Raw genomic sequence first — 24,702 nt, 5'->3', positions numbered from 1 at the left:
TGATTGCATGTTTTAAAGTACTGGTTCTAGACAGACCTTTTCCTTTTCCCCACCCTCTCCTACTCTCTCTCTGCTATTCAGCCACCCTCACCCCTTACTGAGCTGTGGTCCCCCTCCTCATCTTACACATCCTTCAGCCCATTAAACACTGCTGACCACTTCCTTCTTCCTCAGGCATGTGCCCCAGGTCACAACCCTCACTGGGTGGTCCAGCTGCCCCACTGGCTGCTCCTCATCTCCCTGGCCTTTCCATGTTGATGGCCTGGGGCTCGGACCTCAGACCTCTTTTTCCACTATCCTGACTGACCTCATCCAGTCTCATGGCATGAATGGAATTATTTTCTTAATTTCCAGAATGCTCATTGCCAATGTATGTTATACAACTAAATTTCGTATATTGATCTTGTTCCTAAACAAATTTGAGGAACCTGCTTATTAGTTCCAATAGTTTTTTAGTGCATTCCTTAGGATTTTCTACATACAAAATTGCTACCTGCAAATACAGATAGTTTTACTTCTTCCTGGTTAATCTGGATGCTCTTTACTCCTTTTCCTGGCCTCAATGCCCTGGCTGGAACCTCCTGTTGCAATGCTAAACAGAAGTGGCAAGAGTGGACATCCCGTCTTGTTCCTGATCCTAGGAGCAAAGCGTTCAATTTCTCACCAGTAAGTAGGACGTGACCTATAGACGCTTTTTGCCAAGTTGAGAGGAAGTTCCCTTTTGTTCCCAGTTTGCCAAACATTCTCTTCTCAGCCTTATTTGTCTCAGTCAGTGGTGGTGCCACTCTTCCAATATCTGAGGACAGAATCTTGACTTCTCTCACACTCTTTACACACAGCCAATCCATCAGCAATCCTGTCAGCATTTCCTTGCAAATATTCCCAGAATCCAACCACTTCTTACCACCTCCACTAGTAACCGCTGATCCAAGTGGCCATCACCTCTTGTCTGAATTTTAGAACAGCCTCCTAGCTGGAGTCCCTGCTTCCTTCCTTGCCCCCTCCCAACTATTCTCAGTAGGACTATCAGAGTGGTCCTCCACTCCCCTCCCCTTGAAAGGGGAGTCGACTTGGGTTATTACTGTCAGAAAACCCTCCAGGGGTGTTCTCTATCCCAGAGTAAAATCTGTTACGGTAGCCTGTGACGCCCCCCACAGCTCTTCGCACTCTCTCACTCACTCCACTCAGCTACTCCAGACCCCCGGCTGCTCCACAGACACACCCAGCACGCTCTGTCCCTCCAGTCTCTACACCTACTAGTCCCTCCCTCTGAAACTGCCCTTTCGGCTGTCACATGGCTCACCCCTCACATCCTCAAGGTCTTAGATCAAATGTCACGTCAGAGAGACCTTCCTGAGCCAACTTTCAAAAGAGCAACCCTCCCTTCTACTCCCACCCTGACCTCGCTTCACTGTTGTCCATACAGCATGAGGCAACACCCGCCACATCATGCAGTTACATGTGCATTTGTTACTGTCCATCCTCTTTTATCCCAGGCTAGAATACAGCTCCAGGATGACAACAAGTACATCAGTTTTGTTTACTGAAATATTCTAGGCACATGAGCAGTGCTTAGTATGCAGAAGGCACTCAGTAAGTATTTGTTGAATAAATACATGAGTGAAGGAAGGAATGACTCCCTTGTTTCCTTGTTGCTTATATCATCTCCTACTGTATGTATTTTTATAAACTACTACCAAAGTATAAATTGGAGTATACATTAGTAAAATAATGACTTAAAAGAGAAATGAATCAGAGGCAATTGCCCTTCAATAGCATTAACTAACTATTACATCAACTAATAACCAAAAATCTCCCAGATTTGAAAGCAGAAAGCAGGCAAAGACAGTCATGAATGACATCATCCTGCCTGGCACAAATCTTCTGAGGTAGCCATTAAAGGGCCCTACCCGCTCTACCTGTCCTTTCACACCCCCAGCACTAAGAACCCACCCACCCAGGTGAGCAAGAGGGTGTGGGCTCAGACCCGCTCATGTTTCTCAACACTGGCTGATTTTTAAAAATCTTTTTGAATCATTCTATATCAAATTCCAAATCTCCAGTTTAAGAAATACAATGCTGGTCTCCCCAAATGCAGCTGCTGTCTTAGAATTTTCATGAAATAAAGAAAGAGTATGAAAACTAACAAGCAAAATAGAACCAGAGGCACAGAAACAAGGAACAGACTGACAGTGACCAGAGGGGGAGAGGGAGGGGGAATGGTGCAAAGAAGGGCAAGGGACTAGACAAAGAACATGTACGAATGACCCATGGACATGGACAATGGTGTGGGGACTGACTGTGGGAGGGGGGGTGGGCTGGGTGGAGGAGGGCAAAGGGGGAAAAATTGAGACAACTGTAATAGAATAAAAAATATTTAATAAAAAGACTTTAAAAGAAAAATAAAAAAAGAAAGGACATGATACCCCTACTAAGCCTCACCACCCACACCAAGGAACTATCCTTCAGAACAATGACTTAAATAATTGATCAGAGTATTTAAATGGGCTCTTCCCACCATAAGCCAGGGTCACAGCAATGAAACACTGCTCAGACTCCAACATAGTTAATGGGTTGACAAACAGACACAAAGGTTAAATCTATATACCCCATACACCCAACATGTCATTAAGCCCCCAAAGGCATTTTTCCCCCTCTTTGGTTAAAACCAACTCACATGTAGACTCAGAATCATAAAAATAAATTAAAGAAAAAAAATTAGCAAAAATCTTAGTCCTAGAATTAAAATTAGCCATGTTTTCCAATACAAGCACCCACTCCATGCATTATTCAAGATCTCCTACTGGGAAAAAAATAGCATAAGAGAGAATCAGTCTCAACACATTTGCAAAAACTCAACAGGCAAAAAAAAAAAATCTTGGACTTCCGGCCAAGATGGAGGCGTAGGTAGATACATTGTGCCTCCTCGCACAACCAAAATAAGGACAACAAAAATTTAGAAACAAAAAAACAACCAGTACTTACTGAAACTTGAACTGTATAGAAGTCTAACAACCAAGGAGTCAAAGTAGACACATTTATCCAGACCAGTAGAAGGGGGTGGAGTCAGGTGGCTGGGTGGGATAGGTCATGGCCAAAAAGGCAGCGGTGAGACAGACCGCACAACCCAGGGCCCCAGCTTGGGGAAATAAAGCCTCAAATCACCAATTGAAAACACCTGTTGGAGTTGAGGTGCCCAGAGAGACTCCCAGCCTCACAAGAGAGTTTGTTAGAGAGACCCACAGGGTCCTAGAATGTACACAAGCCCACCCATCTGGGAACCAGCACCAGAAGGGCCCAGTTTGCTTATGGGAAGCGACAGAAGGGACTGAAATCCCAGAGAGAGAGAAGCAAGTGCCATTGTTCCCTCTTGGACCCCACCCCCACATACAACATCACGACCCAGCAACATGGGTTGCCCCGCCCTGATGAACACTTAAGGCTCCGCCCCTTACTATGTAATGGTCAGGACCAGACCCCCCCAAAAAAGTGGTCCAAACAAAAGAATAGATCAAAGCTCCAGAAAAAATACAACTAAGTGACAAAGAGATAGCCAATCTACCAGATGCACGGTTCAAAACACTGGTGATCAGGATGCTCACAGAATTGGTTGAATTTGGTCCCAAATTAGATGAAAAAAATGAAGGCTACGCTATATGAAATAAAGGAAAATGCACAGGGAACCAACAGTGATAGGAAGGAAACTGGGACTCCAATCAACAGTGTGGACCGGAAGGAAGAAAGAAACCAAACAGAAAAGAATGAAGAAACAGAATTCAAAAAAATGAGGAGAGGATTAGGAACCTCCAAGACATCTTTAAACGTTCCAACATCCAAATTATAGGGGTACCAGAAGGAGAAGAGGAAGAGCAACAAGTGGAAAAGTTATTTGAACAAATAATGAAGGAGAACTTCCCCAATCTGGCAAAGGAAATAGACTTCCAGGAAGTCGAGGAAGCTCAGACAGTCCCAAAGAAGTTGGACCCAAGGAGGAACACACCACAGCACATCATAATCACATTACCCAAGAATAAAATGAAGGAGAGAATCATAGAAGCAGCAAGAGATAAGGAGACAGTTATCTACAAAGGAGTTCCTATCAGACTGTCAGCTGATTTCTCAAAAGAGACCTTACAGGCAAGAAGGGGCTGGAAAGAAGTATTCCAAGTCATAGAAGGCAAGGACCTATATCCAAGATTGCTCTATCCAGCAAAGCTTTCATTTAGAATGGGAGGGCAGATAAAGTGCTTCTCAGATAGGGTCAAGTGAAAGGAGTTCATCATCACCAAATCCTTATTTTATGAAATGTTAAAGGAACTTATCTAAGAAAAAGAAAATAAAAAACATGTACAGTAAAATGACATCAAACTCACAATTATTAACAACCACACCTAAAACAAAAATAAAAACAAACTAAGCAATCAACTAGAACAGGAGCAGAAACACAGAAATGGAGATCACATGGAGGGTTAGCAACAGGGGAGTGAGAGGAGGAGAGAAGGGGAAAAGGTATGGAGAATAAGTAGCATAGATGGTAGGTAGAAAATAGACAGGGGGAGGGCAAGAATAGTATGGGAAATGTAGAAGCTAAAAAACTTATGACACATGGACATGAACTGAAGGGGAGGATTGTGGGTGGGAGGGGTGTGCAGGGTGGAGGGGAGTGAAGGGGGGAAAATGGGACAATAGTAATAGCATGATCAATAAAATATACTTTAAAAAAAATCTCAATATTTGTTTCCAAAGAGAAAGTCAAGGTGAATAAACTAAGAAGGGAGCTCTTGCTGCTTCTTTTCCAAGCTCTCAGAGGACCCCCTCCAAAACAGTGCATTTCACACACTCACCCCAAAATGTACACACCCCTTTTTCATGTGGATAGGAAAAGCAGTGTAAAGCAAGGTAAATCATTTTTTTAAATATTGGCCTTCTTTCTTTTTTCATTTTTTATTATTTTTAATGCTTTTATTTGTATTTTTTTATTGTTGCTCAATTATAGTTGTCCACATTTTCCCCTCATTGGTTCCCCCTTCCCTGCCCACCCCCTCCCTTCCATGTTCAATCCTCCCCACCCTCCACCCCATCGTTGTCCTTGTCCATGGGTCCTTTACACACGTCATGGGTCCATGACTTGATCCTTCCCCTTCTTTCCCTCATTATCCCCCTTCTCCCGCCCCTGTGGTCACTGTCAGTTTGTTGCCTTTCAACAGAGAAACTTTCAAAGTACCGGAAGCAGTGAACACAATTGCCTAAACCACTGTGTTTCACATCTGGTGACGAGGGTCCCTCTAACCAGAATTAAACAGTAACTAAAACTAGCATCCTTCTGCCCCATTTCCCACTCTCCCAAACAAAACCTGTCCTTTTCTGAACTTAGGGAAATATTCCCAACCTTTCTAATATGAAGAATTTTTTTAAGATTTTATTTATTTTTAGAGAGGGAAGGGAGGGAGATAGAGAGAGAGAAACATCAATGTGAGGTTGCTGGGGGTCATGGCCTGCAACCCAGTCTGGGAATCCAACCTGCGACACTTGGGTTCACAGGCCGTGTAATATGAAGAAATTTTTAACGGCAACATTTTACCACCACCACCCCTATCCGACGTAGAAGCATTTATGCTTTGAGAAACACTGTCAGAAACAAAAAAGAATACGCAACTTGGAAAGTAGAAGAGGCAGCAGCATTCTCACTCGTGTCAGCTGCAGAGTGGCTTTCCCACGGTTAGCTAGAGCGGGGAGCAGCATACTGTGACGACCTATAGGGCAAATCCAGCCCACGGCCTGCTTTTGTGCTGCCAAGGAGAGGGGGAAGAAGGAGAGAGGGAGGAAGGAGGAGAACAGAAACATGAGACGCCCTGTGAATGGTCCACGAAGCCTGAAACGTGTATTTACTATCTGGTCAAAGAAAAGAGAAAGTGCTGCTGGCCCTCGGCTACTGGGAAGAACTTAGTTTGTCTCACTGCTGACTACTGATTAAAGGTCCCAGACTCAGTGAAGTTACTTAACGTGTACATGTTTGTCTGGTAAATATACGAAAAATTTCTGTCCAGTGGAACATATAACCACCAGGATTCATGGTCCTGGAAGACACTAATTTTATATCTAACTCAGCAAGCAAATTCTTTTTAAATATCCTTAGCTTCAGATGCTTTTGAATCAGTAATACCATTAAGCTGCTTCCATCACTAATTATGAGTCAAAGAAAATCTGATATGTGTTGTTTGTATGTACTCGAGAGTCATGACTTTCTTTACCTTTCTGAAAAGCATAGTTCAACAACACATAATGCACAAAAGCAACTCTAGATTCAAGAGTGCAATTAAATTACATTTTATAAAACACTGTAGCATGTACATATATTTGAAGAGCAGCAATAACTCGTAAGTGTTAGACACATTAACAGGGTCTACAGAGAGTGCTCAGAAAACAGAAACACCAAAAGATTCCTTGAAATAACCACTGAGACCCCAGGCGCTCTGCAGCCTTCTGCTGACAAATCCAAACTGTGTTTTCCAACTGAATTTTCCTAGCTTGAATAATTTGTTTCATTACCCATCCCTAACTCCCTCTGTACAACAAAGAAGAAAACATTATCCCCAGTTGACTAAATTTGACTCATAAATACTCTATATCTGCAAACAACATCTATCCCCAGCAGCTGGATTCAGAAAACTTCTGAGTTCCCAAAAAGAGGAGGAGGAGGATTTGGATAAATCAGTCACAGTTTAAGGCAGTTGACAACATGGACAGACTTCAAAAGGGTCTCCAAAGGGCCTCTCCAACCCCGGCCTCCCCAACCCCAGCCACCTCAAAATTACCAACCCCCTCGACTTCACTTTGTTATTACTGCCTCTTACTCCAAACAGCACACACTTCCCTCCAAGACCAGTCATTCTCAGTCCTCCACACTTTAGTGGAAATTAGTTGACTCCACAGAGTGGCTTCCTCTTAACTTCCAATAACACCATTGGAAGGAAAAAACAACAGGAATTACAAACAGATGCTGGAGTGGGAGGATAATCAGAGCCCAGATGCATTAAGTACGTATGTGTGGCTTCACTGTCACTTAGGTCCCCCGTGGGGCTAGACCTTCTGCTCTTCAGACCCTATTACCGCTGCATTCCTCAGGGGTCTGGGCAGGTTGGGAGCCCAACCGTCACCTAAATGAAATGCCTCTCCGCTTCCCTTACTGGAAAATCTCAGGTGCAGCAGCAGATGCCTGAACCAATCCAGCGATGAGGTTGAAGGAGCCAAAGCAGGTTTTGAGTAACACAGCCTAACCCCACTGTAATTACGTTGGCAACCAGTTCTTTATTTAAAAAAAAAAATTAAGTGCTCATTACATGTAATATAGAAATGGTTTTGCAAATGGCAGAAGCCCAGATAAGTCAAACTTGAAAGTCTAATTTTCCACTTCTTTGAAATTTTAAAAAACACAACAGAAAGTTAGATGCTAGCCCTAAAACAATAAATACAGCCTTCCAAAAAATAGATCCCCAATCCCATTCCAATACAAAAAACCTGAAACAAGATGACTCAACAGGGGGGTAAAGGGAAACGTGCACAGGCTCCAAAATCAGACAGTCCTGAACTCCAAGCCGGCACTACCCTGAAAGTCACTTCACCTGTGGGAGCCCCAGCTGAACGCCCCGCTGGTGGGAGTGAAGGAAACACCCAGAGGGCACGTCCCATGAGGGCCAGCCGCCACGCACCAGGTGCTAATAGTGCTAACCCTTTTAAGCAAATTAGGTAACATTTAAATAAAAGAACTTCATGTAACAGCAAAAAGATGGCAACAGTGAATTTTAATTAACATAGTCCCCAAAAGAATTTTTATAATTGATTTTTATTGTATTTTTTCCATTACCATTTGTCCCCCTTACACCTCCTCCCCGCATCACCACACTGTGGTCCATGCCCATGAGGCGTTTTTCCTTTTTTGCTCAATCCCTCCACCCCCTAATCATTGGACACAAGTGCTTATTTGACTCCTGTCCTCCTAAGTCATTTGTTTCCAATTCAAACACCAAACTTGTCCTTTTCAACATTAACCTGGATACTCGTGCCCCAGTAGCCACTCTCCTTCTTAAGGCAACAGTAACCTAATCTTGCTTTTAAGGTGTGTTTCTCTGATTCAAATGGAATTAGAACCACTTGGAGGCCTGGTGAATGAACCTCACAGACGCTGGGCCTGCTCCCAGAGGTCCTGATCCAGTAGGTTTGGGTGGAGCCCAAGAATTTGCATTTCTAATAAATTCAGAGGTGATACTGATTCTGCTAGTCCAGGACCGCACTTGAACCAGGGCTTGAAGGGGCCAACACTTCCCCTTCCAGCTCACAAGCTAGGAAGGAACATGTCTCCACCCTTAGGCTCCGGGCATGGGGCCCGAGACCGGGAAGACATGGACACACACCTGAGTCTCAGACTCTCAGGACCTTTGCTGAGGGGACAGGACTCTCACTGCTGGATTCAAACCTGGAGAGAGACAGCTGCTGGAGGCACAGGCAGCCAACCCGTGGTCATCAGGGAGAGCCTGTCTGAGACTGGAACCAACCCAGAGGAAGCAGGGCCAACAGGCACATTCAGATAAAAGGGTTTCAGTTCTGGACTCAAGGGCAAGCCTGAGTCAAGTCTGCCTGGGACTTTCCAGCTTTAATGATACAACACTTTCTATCTGCTTAGCTAAGCATTGCTCAGCACTCCTGCCACTTGCAACAGAATCCTGAAAACTGAGATGGTTGGTTTTATTTGGTTTCTTTGTCTGTCTGTCTGTCCGTCTGTTTTGGCTCTCTAGTTTGCTCCTAAATACCAACTGCCCTTACATTTAATTTTTTTAAAATAATTTGAGAGAGAGAGAGAGAGAGGAAGGGAGAGAGAGAGAGAGAAAAACATCAATTTGTTGTTCCATTTACCTATGCATTCATCATTGATTGATTCTTGTATGTACCCTGACCGGGGATTGAACCCACAACCTTGGTGTATTGGGTCAATGCTATAACCACCTGAGCTAGCCAGACAGGACTCCCTTACCTTTAAATTGTCTTTAAATATACCCCACGTTAAAATATCTCCACCAGTTCACCAACCAACCAAAAAAAAAAAGGTAAACAATCGACCTACACAGAATATACATTTTCCCAAGGTAATCTATCAATTTAATGTAATTCTAGTCAAAGCCCCACAAATAACAATTATAAGATCAGGAACTTTCCAAAATTCAGCAATAACAATTCAGAAAATATAACGGGAACATTTTTATTCATAAGTAACACAGAAAATGGAATTCTGAGAAGTAAATGAACTGGAAATGCATAGGACACTTATAAAGAAAACCACATAGCTTTGCAGGGGCTGGAGGGGAAGGGAAACAGGAATAAAGGAAAAGAATAACATGTTTCTGGTAAGAAAATATCGAATACTGTAAAGATGCCAAAATTCCCAAACTAACAGCTAATACATGAAACTCTCTAACAAAGCCATAAAAAACAGCTGAAAACCTCAATAAAAATGGGAAATGGGCCAAAGAAAATGAAGAAGTGATTAACCCAAGAAGAAAAACAACTAGGCAATAAAAATATTAAAAATTATGAACAGTATTCAGCCCAACAGAGAAGAGGAGAAGTGCCAGGGTGTGTTTCTGGGGGCTAAGGTAACAATCCTGTATTAAAACCAAAACAGAAAATTGTAGTTTTGACTCATAAACTTCACTTCTAGAAATTATTCTAAGGAAATAATAAAATGAGGGCTCAAGAATGTTCACTACAGTACTATTTTTAATAGGGAAGAAAGGGAAGAAACTTAAATGTGAACAAATATTTATTACCTACACAGTGATTCAAAGAGGCATTTGCTGTATGTAGTTCCATCAACAGAATTCATCCTTTACGAAAATTTTAAAAAATCACTACTCTCAGCTTCTAAATGTGCAAATAACCTCATTAATTAAAACTCTGTAATCATCTTTTATTTAAATAATTAGTTGGCTTAAAATTAGTTGGCATATAAATTATGGTGCATCTATACAATGAAATGTTATTAATATATGTTCTATGATCTAGACTTACATATATGGATGCCCAGAGTTAGGGGAAAGGCAGATTATAAAATACCATGTATAGAACAGAATTTATATCTTTATAAATATAAATATTTATATTCACTTTATGTATTTGCATAGAAAGGTCTAAAGAATAACACAAAACATTAAGAGTGATTGGACCCTACAAGACACCTACTACATTAGACCACACTACCAAGACAGAGTCAAAGCAGCTCTGCCTAATACATAGAAACAAACACAGGGAGGCTGCCAAAATGAGAAGACAAGGAAACATGGCCCAAATGAAAGGACAGATCAAAACTCCAGAAGAAGAACTAAACAAAATGGAAATAAACAATCTATCAGATGCAGAGTTCAAAACACTGGTTATACAGATGCTCAAGGAATTTAACGAGGACCTCAACAGCATAAAAAAGATTCAGTCAGAAAGGAAGGATACACTAATTGAAATAAGGAACAATTTACGGAGAACCAACAGTGAAGTCAATGAAGCTGAGAATCAAATCAATGACTTGGAACATACGGAAGAAAAAAAAAACAACCAGAACAAAAAGAAAAAAGAATCCAAAAAATTGAGGATAGTTTAAGTAGCCTCTGAAGTTGTCTCTGAGGACAGGACAACTTTGAGAGATCCAACATTCACATCATAGGGGTACCAGAAGGAGAAGAGAAAGAGCAAGAAATTGGAAAGCTATTTGAAAAATAATGAAAAACTTCCCAAAGATGGTGAAGGAAATAGACATACAAGTCCAGAAAGTATAGTCCCAAACAAGATGGATGCAAAGAGGTCCACTTCAAGACACATCATGATTAAAATGCCAAAGGTAACAAAGATAAAGACAGCATCTTAAAACCAACAAGAGAAAAGAAGTTAGTTACCTACATGGGAGTTCCCATAAGACTGTGAGATGATTTCTCAGAAGTAACTTTGCAGGCTAGAGTAGATTGGCAAGAAATATTCAGAGTCATGAAAAGCAGAGACCTACAGCCAAGATTGCTCTTCCCAGCAAAGCTATCATTTAGAATCAAAGGGCAGATAAAGAGCTTCCCAGACAACAAAAAAATAAAGGAGTTCATCATCACCAAACCATTATTATACGAAATGTTAAAGGGACTTATTTAAGAAAAAGAAGATTAAAACTATGAACAATAAAATGGCTAAAATACATATCTATCAACAACTGAATCTAAAAAACCACCTAGGCAAACAAGAAAAATCGAGACAGAATCATGGATGCGAAGAGCGTTTTGATGGTTGACAGATGGGAGAGGTCTGTGGGGAAATGCAAGAAGAGCTGAGGGGATTAAGTACAAATTGGTAGTTACAGAATAGCCATGGGGATGTAAGGTACAGTATAGGAAATGGAGTAGCCAAAGAACTTATACACATGACCCATGGACAAGAACAATGATAAAGGGATTGCTTGAGGGAGTAAGGGGTGCTGGGTGGAGGGGGGGGCAAGGGGGAAAAATCAGGACAACTGTATTAGCACAATCAGTAAAATATAATTTAAAAAAACATTAACAGCTGTTATGGCTGAGAAGAAAGTTTATAGAGTCATTTTTAGTTTCCTTTTTCAAATATCTGTATTTTTTGAAGTTGCTAAAATTATTATATATCCTTTTAATTATAAGAAAAAAATAAATACTATAAATGATCATTTTTTTAAAGAGAGAAGCCACTGACAAGAGTTCAGGTGCTAATGCAACAAAGCACAAGAAAACGTCTTTCTCCTTTCCTGTGATATATGCAAAGTAACACAAAATAGGATGCTGATTCCTCCGTGTGGCACTTGGTAGAGAAAGCAAAAAAGAAAACCTACCCCTGTGACCACTACCTCCTGGCATTCATTCAATTCTTCATTCAACCATTCATTTGCCAATCACCTCCCAGGGGCCAGACACAGTGCTAAAAAGGCTATTTTAATGTCTGTTCACAAACAAAATTTATTTGTAGAGTTAGGGTGGCTTATGCTTGTCTTTTTTTCATAATTAAAAATTTCACCTACTACTGCCCTTAGGTTCTGCACATCCCGTATGTGACTTCTCATAGTGTATCACTGTCTCTTTCCCCACCGCCACCCACCAGTGACCTACATTTGGAGGCAATGAGGAATAAGGCCACAGAGTTTGACCCATAATGTCTTTAAATCAAAGGGTGCTTCAAAGTTGCACATCCTATTCAAGGATGCAACTCAAAACTAGTAGTGCCAGGAATACCTGCAGATCACTGAGTTCAGGAAGCCCAAGGAGAGGATGTGGCTGTTTGTATCATTAATGACCATCTTTGAGAGCGTGGCTGGGTCCCTCCAGGCTCCACCAGAAGATGGAAATCCCTAATAATCAGGCTGTCCCTCCTTCTGCAGCCAAATATCTTGGTAGCTTTACAGTGGCCCCATCTTGTGATTTATTTGTTCGGTGAGAAGGACTCACCAACGCGTCCATTACAGAAAGTCACGGAAGCAGCGAGCCAATGGACACGTGACACGTAATAAATCCCGCTCACGGGTTATCAGGTAACTTCTCTGTTCACAGAGTTTAATATTTTAGACAAAGCACTGGTTTCCAAAACGTAATACAAGACCCTTTAGATGACTGTGGAAGCTGGGAGAACTCTCTCTCATCCTTTTCTTACCTATTTTATATAAAAGGAGAAGAAAGTTTCCCACCACCCTCTCTCTCTAGAGCTAGATCAATACGTACATGTTAGGTCTAGTAAGACCATGAAGAAGCAGAGCTACAGCTACGTGACAGCAGGAACAAATGCTGCTAGTGTGAACTTAACTAAATCCACTTATATTGTACTTGGTACTTTCTGTGTGCTAGACACCAGGAGCTTTATAAAAGTAAAATGGCCTCTGTGCTCCACAAGCTCCCAGTCAACTGGGAGACACAGAGATCGACATAACTGATTTTCCTCCAAGAGGAATCTGGCACCTCTGATAACAGAAGAACAAGCCCATGCTATGTTACAGCGACCCTGGGCACGGGCTCTGCAGGCAGACTGTCTGGGCTGGAATTCTGGTTCTACCCAGCGCTGGCTATGTGACCTTGGCAACCAACCTTCTTTCCCATGGTTTTTTCATCTGCAAAACCTACCATGTAGGATTATTGTGAGGATTCAAGGTGGTGCAATGGAGGTGTTGTCAATACTGGTATAATTATCATGAGCATGTGACGTAAGGATGGACTGAGTTTGACAAGGCCTGGGAAAGCCACCCAGGGAAACAGAATCTGTGGCTCAGTTACAAATCATGGTAAGGATTTTAGTGTGCGGTGATGGGAAGGAAGGGCATTTCACAACTAACAATTCACCTGAGCGAAGAAGAGGGTCAGTGACAGCTGACGGGGCTAGTGCTGTGGCATGTGAACTTGGGCAGGGGACGGGGGTGCAGAAGAAATGACACTGAGAGACAAGGTAGGCTGACATCTGACTGGAGGAGGTGACAAATGCCAGGCTAAAGACAATGAGCATTATTCTGTGGCAATGACAGTCTGAGAAGCAGGGTGATCACAATGCTGAAGAACATGGATTCTGGGTGTGAATCTTGGCTCCACCTCTTAAGAGCTGTGTGACCTCGGGCAAGGTACCTAATCTTTCTGTGTGTCTGTTTTCTCACCTGTAAAATGGGTGTGTTGAGGATTAAATGACCATATATAGACACAGTGTTTAGAACAGTGCCTGGCACACAGCAACATGCATTAAGTGTTTGCTCTCAAAAGGTGGAGCACTGGACGATGGCAACTCTTCCTGCCCCCCTGACAGCCCTTCAGAATATTATCAGCAGTTAATGAGGACAATGACAGGGTCACAGGTGTGAGACTGCTCTTCACCTGCTCAAAAATACCACATGAAAATAGATGCTCTCTTTCAGACAAAAACTTCCATGCTGCATGAAAACACTTCATCTCACAGGACAAAGTCAAAGCTGCCACTAAACTTAAGTACACACACTACTAGGTAACAGGACTCCAAGTTTGTCCAAGACATTATTAAATCACAGTGGCCATGAAAAGTGGCAAAACACACCGTGTAGGAGAAGACGAAATGTGTGCCCATGTTGGAATGATGGCAAAGGTTTCGACACGAGGGAGCAGTGGGAGGGAAAGTCCTGAGCTGAGGGCACAGTCACAGCTGCTCAGACCAGCCCTCAGGCAAGGAACTTACTTCCAGATCCATCCTTGACTCTAGGTCCTTCGGGCTTGGCCTCGGAAATGATGTTGGCATTGGCGTTATTCTCCATCTCGATCACAAAGTCACTGTCCTCCTCAAACTCAGGGTGGCTAAAGATCCAATCCAGTGCTCTTTCCAGGTTACTATTCTAATGAAATAAAACATGTTTACAATGTATGCAGTCCCCAGGCCTCATTATATCCTGACCATTTGAACCAGGGAGTCAAGCAGCTAGGGCAGGAGGCCTGAATTCATTAGTCCTGAGTGTCTTCAGAGGAAGAAGCTCTGACTCTGCATATAAAATGCATTTGGCATTCTGCACATCTCCCAGCAGAGGCCTGTAACTTGATTCACTGGAAAACAGTTCTGAGCAGCGGATCAGCACTCCAAAGCCCCTATCAGTCTTTGCTCAGCATTTCTGTAGGCTGATGCCGATAATGACGGGGTGCAGAATGCCAAAAAGTTTGGCATTCGTTTGAGTGCAGCCCTTTCTAAGGCCACAATGATTGTACACACTACATTCTCTACCAACTGTATTTCCTGCAGATAACGATGCCAGGTAGAAGGGTGCCCATGTGAGCACTATACTAATGCCTCCGCTCCCCAAATGTTGGCACAATGGTTGAACTGCAGCAAAGACAAAATGAATGCCTTGATTAACGATGACAACACTGGTTTGTTAAGTTAAATTGTTCTAAACTGACCTCCACACAGTTCAAACCAACTGACCAGAAAAACATGTCCATCCCCCCCCTTTCACTGGAGGGGTAGTGAGTTTATTTAGACATAGTGAGAATCTCCAATGAAAGAGTAAAGTAAAATAAGCAGTACCCCTTGACATAAGCAAGCACCCCAAGCGAAACAAATGCGAGGTGAGATGTTTCAGCCAAGGACTGTGGCGACCTCAGCAATGCACCCCAGCAGGCAACCGGCCAGGACAGGCAAGAAGGAATCGGCAGCAGACAACTCAAAAATGGAACAGTGGATGGCAAGGAAGGATGAGTTTAAAAAAAAAAAGTACTTTCCCTCAATATTAAACAGCTATGTGCACTGCAAAAGGAAGACTTCTATGTATCCTCTAGCTTCATGGTGCCTTCTCTCCTTCCAGTATCACAAAGTTCAGGAATACCAGAAGAAAGTTCTCTCATTTGCAGAGAGAAACAGAAGCAGAGAATTCCAAGGAGACATTCAGTCTTTGCCATGAGGACTTCCGGGGACACTTCTCCAATGTCATAGTATCAGAAAAGCATAATTTTTCCTAAAGAACTGCCTTATTGAACACAGAATCTCATGCACCCCTCTCGGCTCTAAGGCCACAAGCAAGCTCCAAGTCAAATCTCTGACCCTGTTAATAAACAGTGGAGTTTCTTGAGTTTCGTCATCTTGCCCCAGTTGTATTGCCTCCCTATTTTTAACTGTCTCCCTAGTTTTAAACTCTCTGTATGATATCCTCATTCATTTATTAAAGCTTTATATATATTATATGCAAATAAATCTCTGTGGGCCATCCATGGTAGGGTACAGAGTGAGATAAACATGACCCAAAAAACATTGGAAAGTCTCAATTGCTACTGATGAAATACAAACCACTCCAATAAGAGGAAGGGATCCACCACATAGTCTCTCATGCTTACCGTGGCTCGTAGCGCCTGAATGGCCTGATTTCGATGGAATCCCATGGAGGTAATGATAGCTATAATCTCTTCCGGAGGCTGGTTATCCAACCCAGTAGCACCAAAAACAGAGGCTCCAGCAGAAGTTGCCCCTCCGTAACCAGGCATGGTCAATGGTTCAGCAAAATCTGAGGAAAATAATCACACTTAGGCCTTTTTTCATTTTTTGGTCTTAAAATAAACACTTCAAAGCCAAGAAGGAAAAAAAACACCTACAAAGTTACAATAATCAAGAAGTCGTTACTGGCATGAAGATAAACATACAGACCAATAGAACAGAATTGAGTGTCCAGAAATAGGCCCTGTATGAGGTCTGCCTGGAAAAACTCCAGCCATTGTTAATATAACAAGAGAAGTCTGTGCAACATTGATATAACCTGGCAGCCAGGAGAAGGGAATGGAATGCACATGCATGAACAATAATGATTTCACTGTACTAGTCAGTGAGGGCAGTAGACACCATTGAGTCTTTCTCCTATGACTGCATGTGTACTGTGTGGCTATCACATTCAAAATGACTGGGTGAGTAGAGCAATGAATCTGCATCAAATTTTGTGTTAAGCTTGAACATTCATCCACAGAAACTACTTGGATGATTCAGAAGGCCACAGCTATGGGCCAGTGGTGACTGGCAGCTTCATTACGACAACACAACTGCTCATGCATCACGTCTCATGCAGAGTTTTTCAGGGAAACATCAAATCACCCAGGTGACTCAGGTCCCCTGTAGTCCAGATTTGGTGCCCAGCATCTTCTGGCTTTCCCCAAAGTAAAATAAGCTTTTAAAGGGAAGAGATTTCAGACCATTGATGAGATTCAGGAAAGCATGGCAGAGCAGCCAATGGCAATTGGGAGAACTGTGGGAGGTCCCAAGGTGCCTACTTTGAAGGGGACTGAGGCATCACTGTCCTATGCACAACATCACTAGGGACTGCATCAGACTCCAAAGCTATTCCATTTCTCCACCACGTACCTGGCTCTTCCATGTGAACGATGATCCAGTTGAAAGCCACCTCAGCTCCCATATTTCCAGTGAAGTACACAGCCTTCCGACATGCTTCTAGAGGGAAACCCATCTCGGCCAGCTGCATCACCGATGACTCATCAATGTCTGATGCTACAGAGCACAACAGGGCATTCTGATGTAAAAAGGTAAACCCTCTTCTTGCCTCAGCTTCCCTTCACCCCCTTATCCACATGCCATCCAAAGAAAGTGCTATTTTGTCTGGTGTACAAATGGTGGTTCAACTTTGTTTTGCTTTGCTTTAAGCCATCCAAATATTAAGCTACTGGAGTTGAGCTGACCTAAATCTTTGCCCTCAATAGGAACCATGATAATCACCTGGGCAACCCAAGCCTTGAAAAACAATTCTCTAACTTTGTGAGGGGAGATTGAGTGTATCCCCAGAACCATTTCAGCCTCTCATATCATACTCAAGAACTCTCAGCAGCCTCTCCTATGACTGAAATTTGAAGAGAAAAGCATTATCTACAGCCCAGAAGGCCTGTTCCTTAAATCTCACAGGAAGTCATCGCAGGCCTTTAGGTATATCAGTAATCAAAGGAAGTAATCAACTCTGGGAAACAGCCCAAATGTTAACAATAGTTTGTCTCGAGGAAGGCTTTGTAGACAAAAATAGTCAGAGTATTTAAACACTCCCTCTTTCTCCTAATATCTAAATGTTCACTATAAATAGTTTATTTTTTAATATTCTTTTTAGAAAACCAAAAGGATTAAAGGAAATAAAAGGCCACAAAACTAACACACAATCTAATGAAACTAATAACCTTGGGAGTTCTAATCAACACTACCACGTCCTGTCAGCTGTGTGTCTTCACTGCATGTCAGCACTGGGAGCACAGGAAATGACCAGCCACTGTGCTTCCACTTCAGAAAAAGGCCTCCTCACGTGGCCAGAGAGGAAAGCAATGGCGTCAATAGCCCCGACTCATTCATGAGGAAACTGAGGCGCAGAGAAACTAAGTAAATTATTATAAGCCTCACAGTCCTAAATGGCTCTCATGCTAATGGCCACTCTCCCGAGCTACAGGGCCACTTAGTCACCATGTCACTGGTTTATATTTGCTACCTCAACTTGCAGACAAAGAATCATTTCCACTGAGGAAAAGCTGCATATACACACTTATAGAAAAATGCCCCTTTACTGAACTGCCCAGATAAGTGGACCAGACCAATAATAATTCTAGGACACTGAAAAAAAATTTAAAAGATACATACGGTCTATCAGTTGGTTCATCAGGCGATCTGGAAATTAAGAGAGAGAGCAAAAAAAATGAGACCAAACTATGGCAGACTATTTTAGAGAAAGAAAAAGAATCCATGTAGAACAGTCCCTAACTCTGTCACCCCTCAGGTCCCCACAGACCACCCAGCCTGCCCAACATAAAATCATTACTGCAAGGAGGAAAAATACCAGGTTTCCGGCCTTCAGAGCAGATAAAACATAATGCTCTGATTATCATCTTAATGAACTAAATGAGTTCTCTCCGTGTATTTCTAAGAACTCTGTATAATTAAAAGCCAAGGATTCCATTATGAATCTCAGAGAAAGCAAGAGCAGTGCTAACAGGCCATCTTGTACTTCTGTGATATTTATACCGATCTTCCTTAAATTCCTTCAAAGGACGACCTGTACCCAGAGCCCAGAGTGTCCCAGGCACAGGTCTCCATGCCCTGTGCTCTGACACATGACTCAGCATTAGGGAACGATGGAACAGAGATGCCCACCTGGAATCCTGTCTTGGATTCACCTCACCCTCCTTGTGCACTCAAACTGAGTCACCAATAATAGTCACGGCTCCACTGATGAAACACCTTTGGTAGAGGGGCCCAGAGTGCTCTATCCCTCTAAATTATTCACTTAAAATGAACTCTCCAGGAAGGTGAACAGTAAATGGGTGAGCAAACAAAGCCAGAACGAAAATGGTTTCGTGAAAATAAGTGAACTAATAATGGAACCGAGCTTTTTCAGCACCGTCCTTGGAACCACAAAGGTGAGGCAACTACTTCTTGCATGTCCTTCTCCCTTCCAAAGTTAAGCATTATGAACAATGACCAATTCAGCGAAGTGAAAGAGAAACTCAGACCACTTTCTTGCTATGTGATGCTAGGATGATGAAGCTAGGGAGATGACATGTGGGCAACATGCTTAAAACCAACACACACTGTTGAATGTCCCCTTTGGTTGTCCAAAGGCACTCCGGGAAAAGACATGGCTCCCCTAGACCAGGAGCCTCCTGAAAACACACTCCTTCTCCCCTATCAGTCCATTTGGGACAAGTAGAGAGAGGAAGAAAGCAATGCAAGAGGCAACATAACCTAAAACCTTTCTGGGGACTGACCGCCCTCTGTTGCCAGTGGTTTCCACAGGTGCCTTCCAACTACTCGTGATGGGTCTGGGACACGTCTAGTTTAAGTTTACGGTCACAGCCAGGCCTCACTTGTGTGTCTATGGTGGGTTACAACAGAGGAAGGCAGTCAAAGGACAACAGAGTGATTGGGGAAAAGTGACTATTTCAGCAGAAGAGGTGGCGGGAGGGGAACATCCTCCTGAAAGATGATACCTTTTGAGTCATCAGGAATGACTATGGGGGGGCTGATGTCCGGAAGCTCCTCTTCTCCTGGCTGTAACCCCCGGGCTCGGAGATGGCTGATATCAAGTAGGTCTGGCATGTCAATGGAAACATCTGCAAAATGAAAAAGGCTACATTGAAAGGATTCTACAAAATCCCATAATAACCTCCTAAAATCAGCACTACTAACTCTACATGCATATGTCTAGGCAGAGCTAAGGGGCGATTTCAGATCCCTGGAGTAATCACTGGACCAGGAGACTCATCAGGACTGATTAGGTTTTAATGGACACCCAGGGGGAAGTACAGAGGGTGGCAGGATTTTACATTGAACAAGGACAAATGGGACAAGCCAGAGGTGGCTGACCAGCAGCCAACAGACCATTTGTAGCCCGGATACTTTCTGTGTGTTTTTAAAATGTTAGCCACAAATTTCAAGTTTTAAATCAGAAGATTTTAATTTAGAAATCCAGATTCTACTCTATTTTGGAAAACAAAGCAGATTCTCCTATGGGTGCCCCCTGCAACAATCTGTCACAGACCTCACCGCTCCTCATGACCCTGGGCGTCATATTTGTGCTACTATGATTCTCATGGTGGAAAAGTGTTTTTCTAAGCCAAGTCTTTATCCATAGTGTGACACCCAAGAAAGACCAAGCTACCTAGCTACCTGTCTTGTATACCCAACCCATTTCTTTAATTTACGTTATCACCCTGTCCTCATTGGGCATTTGAGTTTGTAACACCTAGTTTGTGATGAGTAATATGATTTAACTAAGGTTTAACCCCGTGATGAGTAATTTGACTTAACTAACTTGAAAAATAAAGAATGAAGTTTTAAAGGTATTAGTTGAATCTGAAGTGTACTAGTATTTGAGTACATTGTTTTTAACTTCTCATCTCAGTTGTTCTTGTGTTGACTTATCAAATACAAAACTTACCTGTCTAATATCTGGGTATATTCAGTATCACATATATTCAAGTATAGTAATAAATGGGTTCAAATGTCAGTGTAGGATGTGTCTCTTGGGCCAGCAAACAGAACCTGAAAATAGTATCTCCTACACCAGTTAAGATGCCTGGTATAACAGTCCTACTTTAAAACAACAACCAAAAGAAAAAGCTTATTTAAAAAAAATTTTTAATCTCAAGGGGCAGCAAAAACAAGTATGTCTGACCCACAAAATCAATACAATTGTTTCTCAACAGAAAAATTCATGTTCATTACACTAAGCTTTGGGACTTTAAATTCAGCAAGTGTATGAAATCTCATCTGAATTTTTGTTTCTTTATAGGAATTCCAAGGACAAAAAAAATAAGAGAACTGTTTCCAGAGCAGTTCAGAGCCTTCAGAAGAAATTGTTTTCTCAGGTAATTCTCAGGTCTGCGGAGAAAAGGCTGTGATGAGCATCCTGCCCTCTGCCCTCCTTCATGCCCTCAAAATCACTCCACCAGAAAGAGTAAAAATCTGCCAGAGAATCAGTCACAGCCCAGTAGGATGTCAAACAAGTGCTATGTAAACTGTTAGGGTGGGAGGATTCTGGGACATCACTGCAGTCGATTTTCCATTCTTTTTACTCATTCCCTTCAGATGAACAGATGAATCCTTAATTAACCAGTGTAAAACCTGAGTAGTTGTTTTTTAAGTGCTCAAAACATAACTTTAAAAGACTGGCAAACAGCCTGAGGTACTTGCATGAGAAACCACAGAGCGTAAAACTGGACATCTTTCTGTGCCACTAAGGATAGCCTACAAACGCCCTTAGAATTAGATCATGATGGTAGAAAAATGTTCTTATGCATTGTCCTCTAACAATGGTCAAGGTCTTTTAAAAGTAGAAAGGAAGAAATCTAATTAAGCCAAAACCATATCCCTTTTTAATGCAACTGACTATATTCATTTTATTATTAATAAGACTTGTATTATTTAAGAGACTGTCATTAGCTTGCTTCAGAAGCACAGGAACAGTGCTAAGAGAAGAATGCATTTTCAATTACTGTACTTGCACCTCCAAGTGTGGCCCTGGAGCAGCAACAGCAGCATCACCTGGGAGCTTGTCAGAAATAAAGGACACAGGGACAAAGCCAAAGGGGGTAGAATCAAGGGTGGGAGGTGGGGATGGCTGGGGTGGGGGGGTCTGGTGGGGGGGAAATGGAGACAACTGCACTTGAACAACAATAAAAAAAGAAATAAAGAATTTTCCTTCTTTAAAAAGAAGGAAAAATGGAAAAATATAGTTAAAAGAATAAAATGGCAATAAATATGAACCCATTGATAATCACTTTAAATGTAAATGGCTTAAATAATCCAATCAAAAGACACAGAGTAGTTGAATGGGTAAGGAAACAAGACCCACATACATGCTGTCTACAAGAGATCCACCTCAGAATGGAAAACAAACTAAAAGGGATGAAAAAAAGATATTTCATGCAAACGGAAAAGAAAAACCTGGGGTAGCAATACTTACATCAGAAAAAATAGACTTTAAAACAAAGGCTATAGTAAGAGACAAAGGAGGATGCTACCTAATGAAAAAAAGAGCAATCCAAGAAGAGCATATAACACTAGTAAACATTTACACACCCAAGACAGAAGCACCTAAATAAAGCAAATATTGGCGGACATAAAGGGAGAGACCAGCTGTAATAAAAAAATATTAGGGGATTTTGACATCAATAGATAGAACTTCCAGACAGAAAATCAACAAGGAAACGGTGGCCTTACATGACACACTAGTTCAGATGGATTTAATTGACATCTTCAGATCATTTCACCCCAAAGCAGCAAAACACATATTCTTTTCTAGTATACACAGAGTATTTTCTAGTACAGGACACGTTAGGGCACAAAACCAGTCTCAATAAATTTAAGCAGACTGACATCATATTGAGCATGTTCTCTGACCATAATAGTGAAACTAGACATCAATCACAAGAAAAAAACTAAACAACACACAAAGACATGGAGGCCAAATAACATGTTACTAAACAATGAATGGGTTAACAATGAGATCAAAGATACCTTGAAAAAATCAAAAGATACCTTGAAACAAATCAAAATGAGGACAAAACTTATGAGGACACAGTGAGAGCAGTCCTAAGAGGGAAATTCATAGCATTACCAGCCTACCTCAAGGAACAAGAAAAATCTCAATCTAATTTTACACTTTAAAATACTAGAAAAAGAACAACAAACAAAACTCAAAGTAAGGAGAAGGAAGGAAATAATAACGATCAGAGAGTAAATAAACAAAATAGAGTCTAAAAAGTTATGTAAAAGATCAACTTATAAAAATAAGTAAAAAGAAAAAGTATTTTCAGATATATCACCTCAGGCAAGGGGAACAAAAGGAAAAATAGATAAATGGGACTACATCAAACTAAAAAGTTTTTGCACAGCAAAGAAAACCATCAACAAAATGGAAAGGCAACCCACTGAATGGGAGAACATATTTACCAATGATACATTTGATGAGGGGTTATTATCTAAAATTTATAAAGAACTTATAAAACTCAACACCAAAGAAACAAACAATTCAATTAAAAAATGGGCAAAGGACCTGAACAGACACTCCTCCAAAGAGGACATACAGATGGCCAATAGACATATGTAAAGATGCTCAATGTCACTAGTCATCAGAGAAATGCACATTACAACCACAACGAGATTTCACTTCACACCTGTCAAAATGGCTGTCATCACTAAATCAACAAACAAGTGCTGGTGAGGATATGGAGAAATGGGAAACCCTAGTGCAATGTTCGTGGGAATGCAGGCTGGTGCAGTCACAGTGGAAAACAGTATGGAATTTCCTCAAAAACTTGAAAATGGAACTGCCTTATGACCCAGTGATTCCATTTCTGGGTATGCTCTTTTGCTGGGCTATGGATAGGATTCCATATGCTGGGTATGCTGGGTATGTATCTCCGAAGGAACCTGAAACATTATTTTGACAGAATACCTGCACCCCTATGTTCACTGCAGCATTATTTTCAAGACCCAAGGTTTGGAAACAGCCCAAGTGCCCACTAGTAGATAAGTGGATAAAAAAACTGTGGGACATTTACATGATGGAATACTATTTGGTCATAAGAAAAAACAAGGAAATTTTAACTTTTTCAACAGCATGAACGGACCTGGAGAGTATTATGCTAAGTGAAATAAGCCAGTGAGAAAAAGACAAGTACCATATGATTTTATATAAATGTGAAATATAATGAACTAAATAAACTGACAAAATAGAAACAGACTCATAGATACAGAGAACAGACTGACAGCTGTCAGAGGAGAAGGCATTTGGTGAGCTGATTGAAAACAGTGAAGGGATTAAGCAAAAAAAACACCTCAGAGACACAGACACAGACAACACTATGGTGATTATCAGAGGGAAAGGGTGGGTGAGGGGAAGTACAGAGGATAAAAAGGGAAAAATGGTGATACAGGATTTGACTTAGGGTGGTAAACACACAGTATAATATATGATGATGTATTTATAGGATTGTACACCTGAAACCTGTATGATTTTATTAACTAACGTCACCCCCATAAATTTAATAAATAATTTTTTTAAATAAAATATTCGATGATAAAATAATAAAGAATCCCAAGCCTGGTCCCAGACCTGCTGAATCAGCATCTGCACTTTGCCAAGGTTCCCAGGCAATCTGTATGCACCTTAACATTCGGGAAGCACTGTTTACGTGGTAACATGGGGGTCCTTATCCACTCCCAGGATCCACACATTTCAAACCCATGACGAGAGGGGTGGGTTAGCACATGCTAATTTTATCATCAGTGTTTATCACATACTCTTTTTCAAAAGACGAAAATGGAAATACCAGGAAAAGAATGAAATGGGACTCATTCTGGCAGCCAATCACTCATGACTATTTCACATGCCATATTTTTTAAATGGCTGATTTGACGTTTTAAGCAAAAGCATGCACAAGATACCTACCAAATTTTTTGGGAACCCAGTCGAGGCCAAAAGTGAACTTCTTTATCTGCACTACCAAGTATTCGGGAAATGAGGCAAAGCGAGACGTTCTGGGAGACATAAGGGGATTCATTATGTCAGTGAAACAAGGCCTTGGGAACTGTGAGCACAGCATCACACACTTTGTGTGAGGCGCACCCACAGCTCCGATGACAGGGCTGAGGCGGAGCCACCGCAGACAGACATGGGCAGACACCCACTCACCC

At 41.8% G+C, this 24,702-nt stretch overlaps 1 protein-coding gene across 2 annotated transcripts in view; it reads right to left on the bottom strand.

Moving 5' to 3' along the window:
• USP13 (ubiquitin specific peptidase 13) overlaps nucleotides 1-24,702 on the bottom strand; it is a 101,178-nt gene that overhangs the window by 5,235 nt on the left and 71,241 nt on the right. For both annotated transcript variants that reach the window (XM_045851119.1, XM_045851120.1), the window contains 6 exons: nucleotides 24,458-24,546; nucleotides 19,491-19,613; nucleotides 18,145-18,171; nucleotides 16,879-17,022; nucleotides 15,867-16,033; nucleotides 14,227-14,380 (listed from right to left, as the gene is read on the bottom strand). In XM_045851119.1, the coding sequence (XP_045707075.1) occupies nucleotides 14,227-14,380; nucleotides 15,867-16,033; nucleotides 16,879-17,022; nucleotides 18,145-18,171; nucleotides 19,491-19,613; nucleotides 24,458-24,546 (704 nt within the window). The remainder of the gene's footprint in view (nucleotides 1-14,226; nucleotides 14,381-15,866; nucleotides 16,034-16,878; nucleotides 17,023-18,144; nucleotides 18,172-19,490; nucleotides 19,614-24,457; nucleotides 24,547-24,702) is intronic.

The sequence above is a fragment of the Phyllostomus hastatus genome, unplaced genomic scaffold, assembly GCF_019186645.2.
Source record: "Phyllostomus hastatus isolate PE091 unplaced genomic scaffold, TTU_PhHast_1.1 phas_contig_86, whole genome shotgun sequence".
NCBI lineage: Eukaryota > Metazoa > Chordata > Mammalia > Chiroptera > Phyllostomidae > Phyllostomus > Phyllostomus hastatus.
Note: the sequence above shows the minus strand (reverse complement) of the source record. Positions and strands in the feature narration are given on the sequence as shown.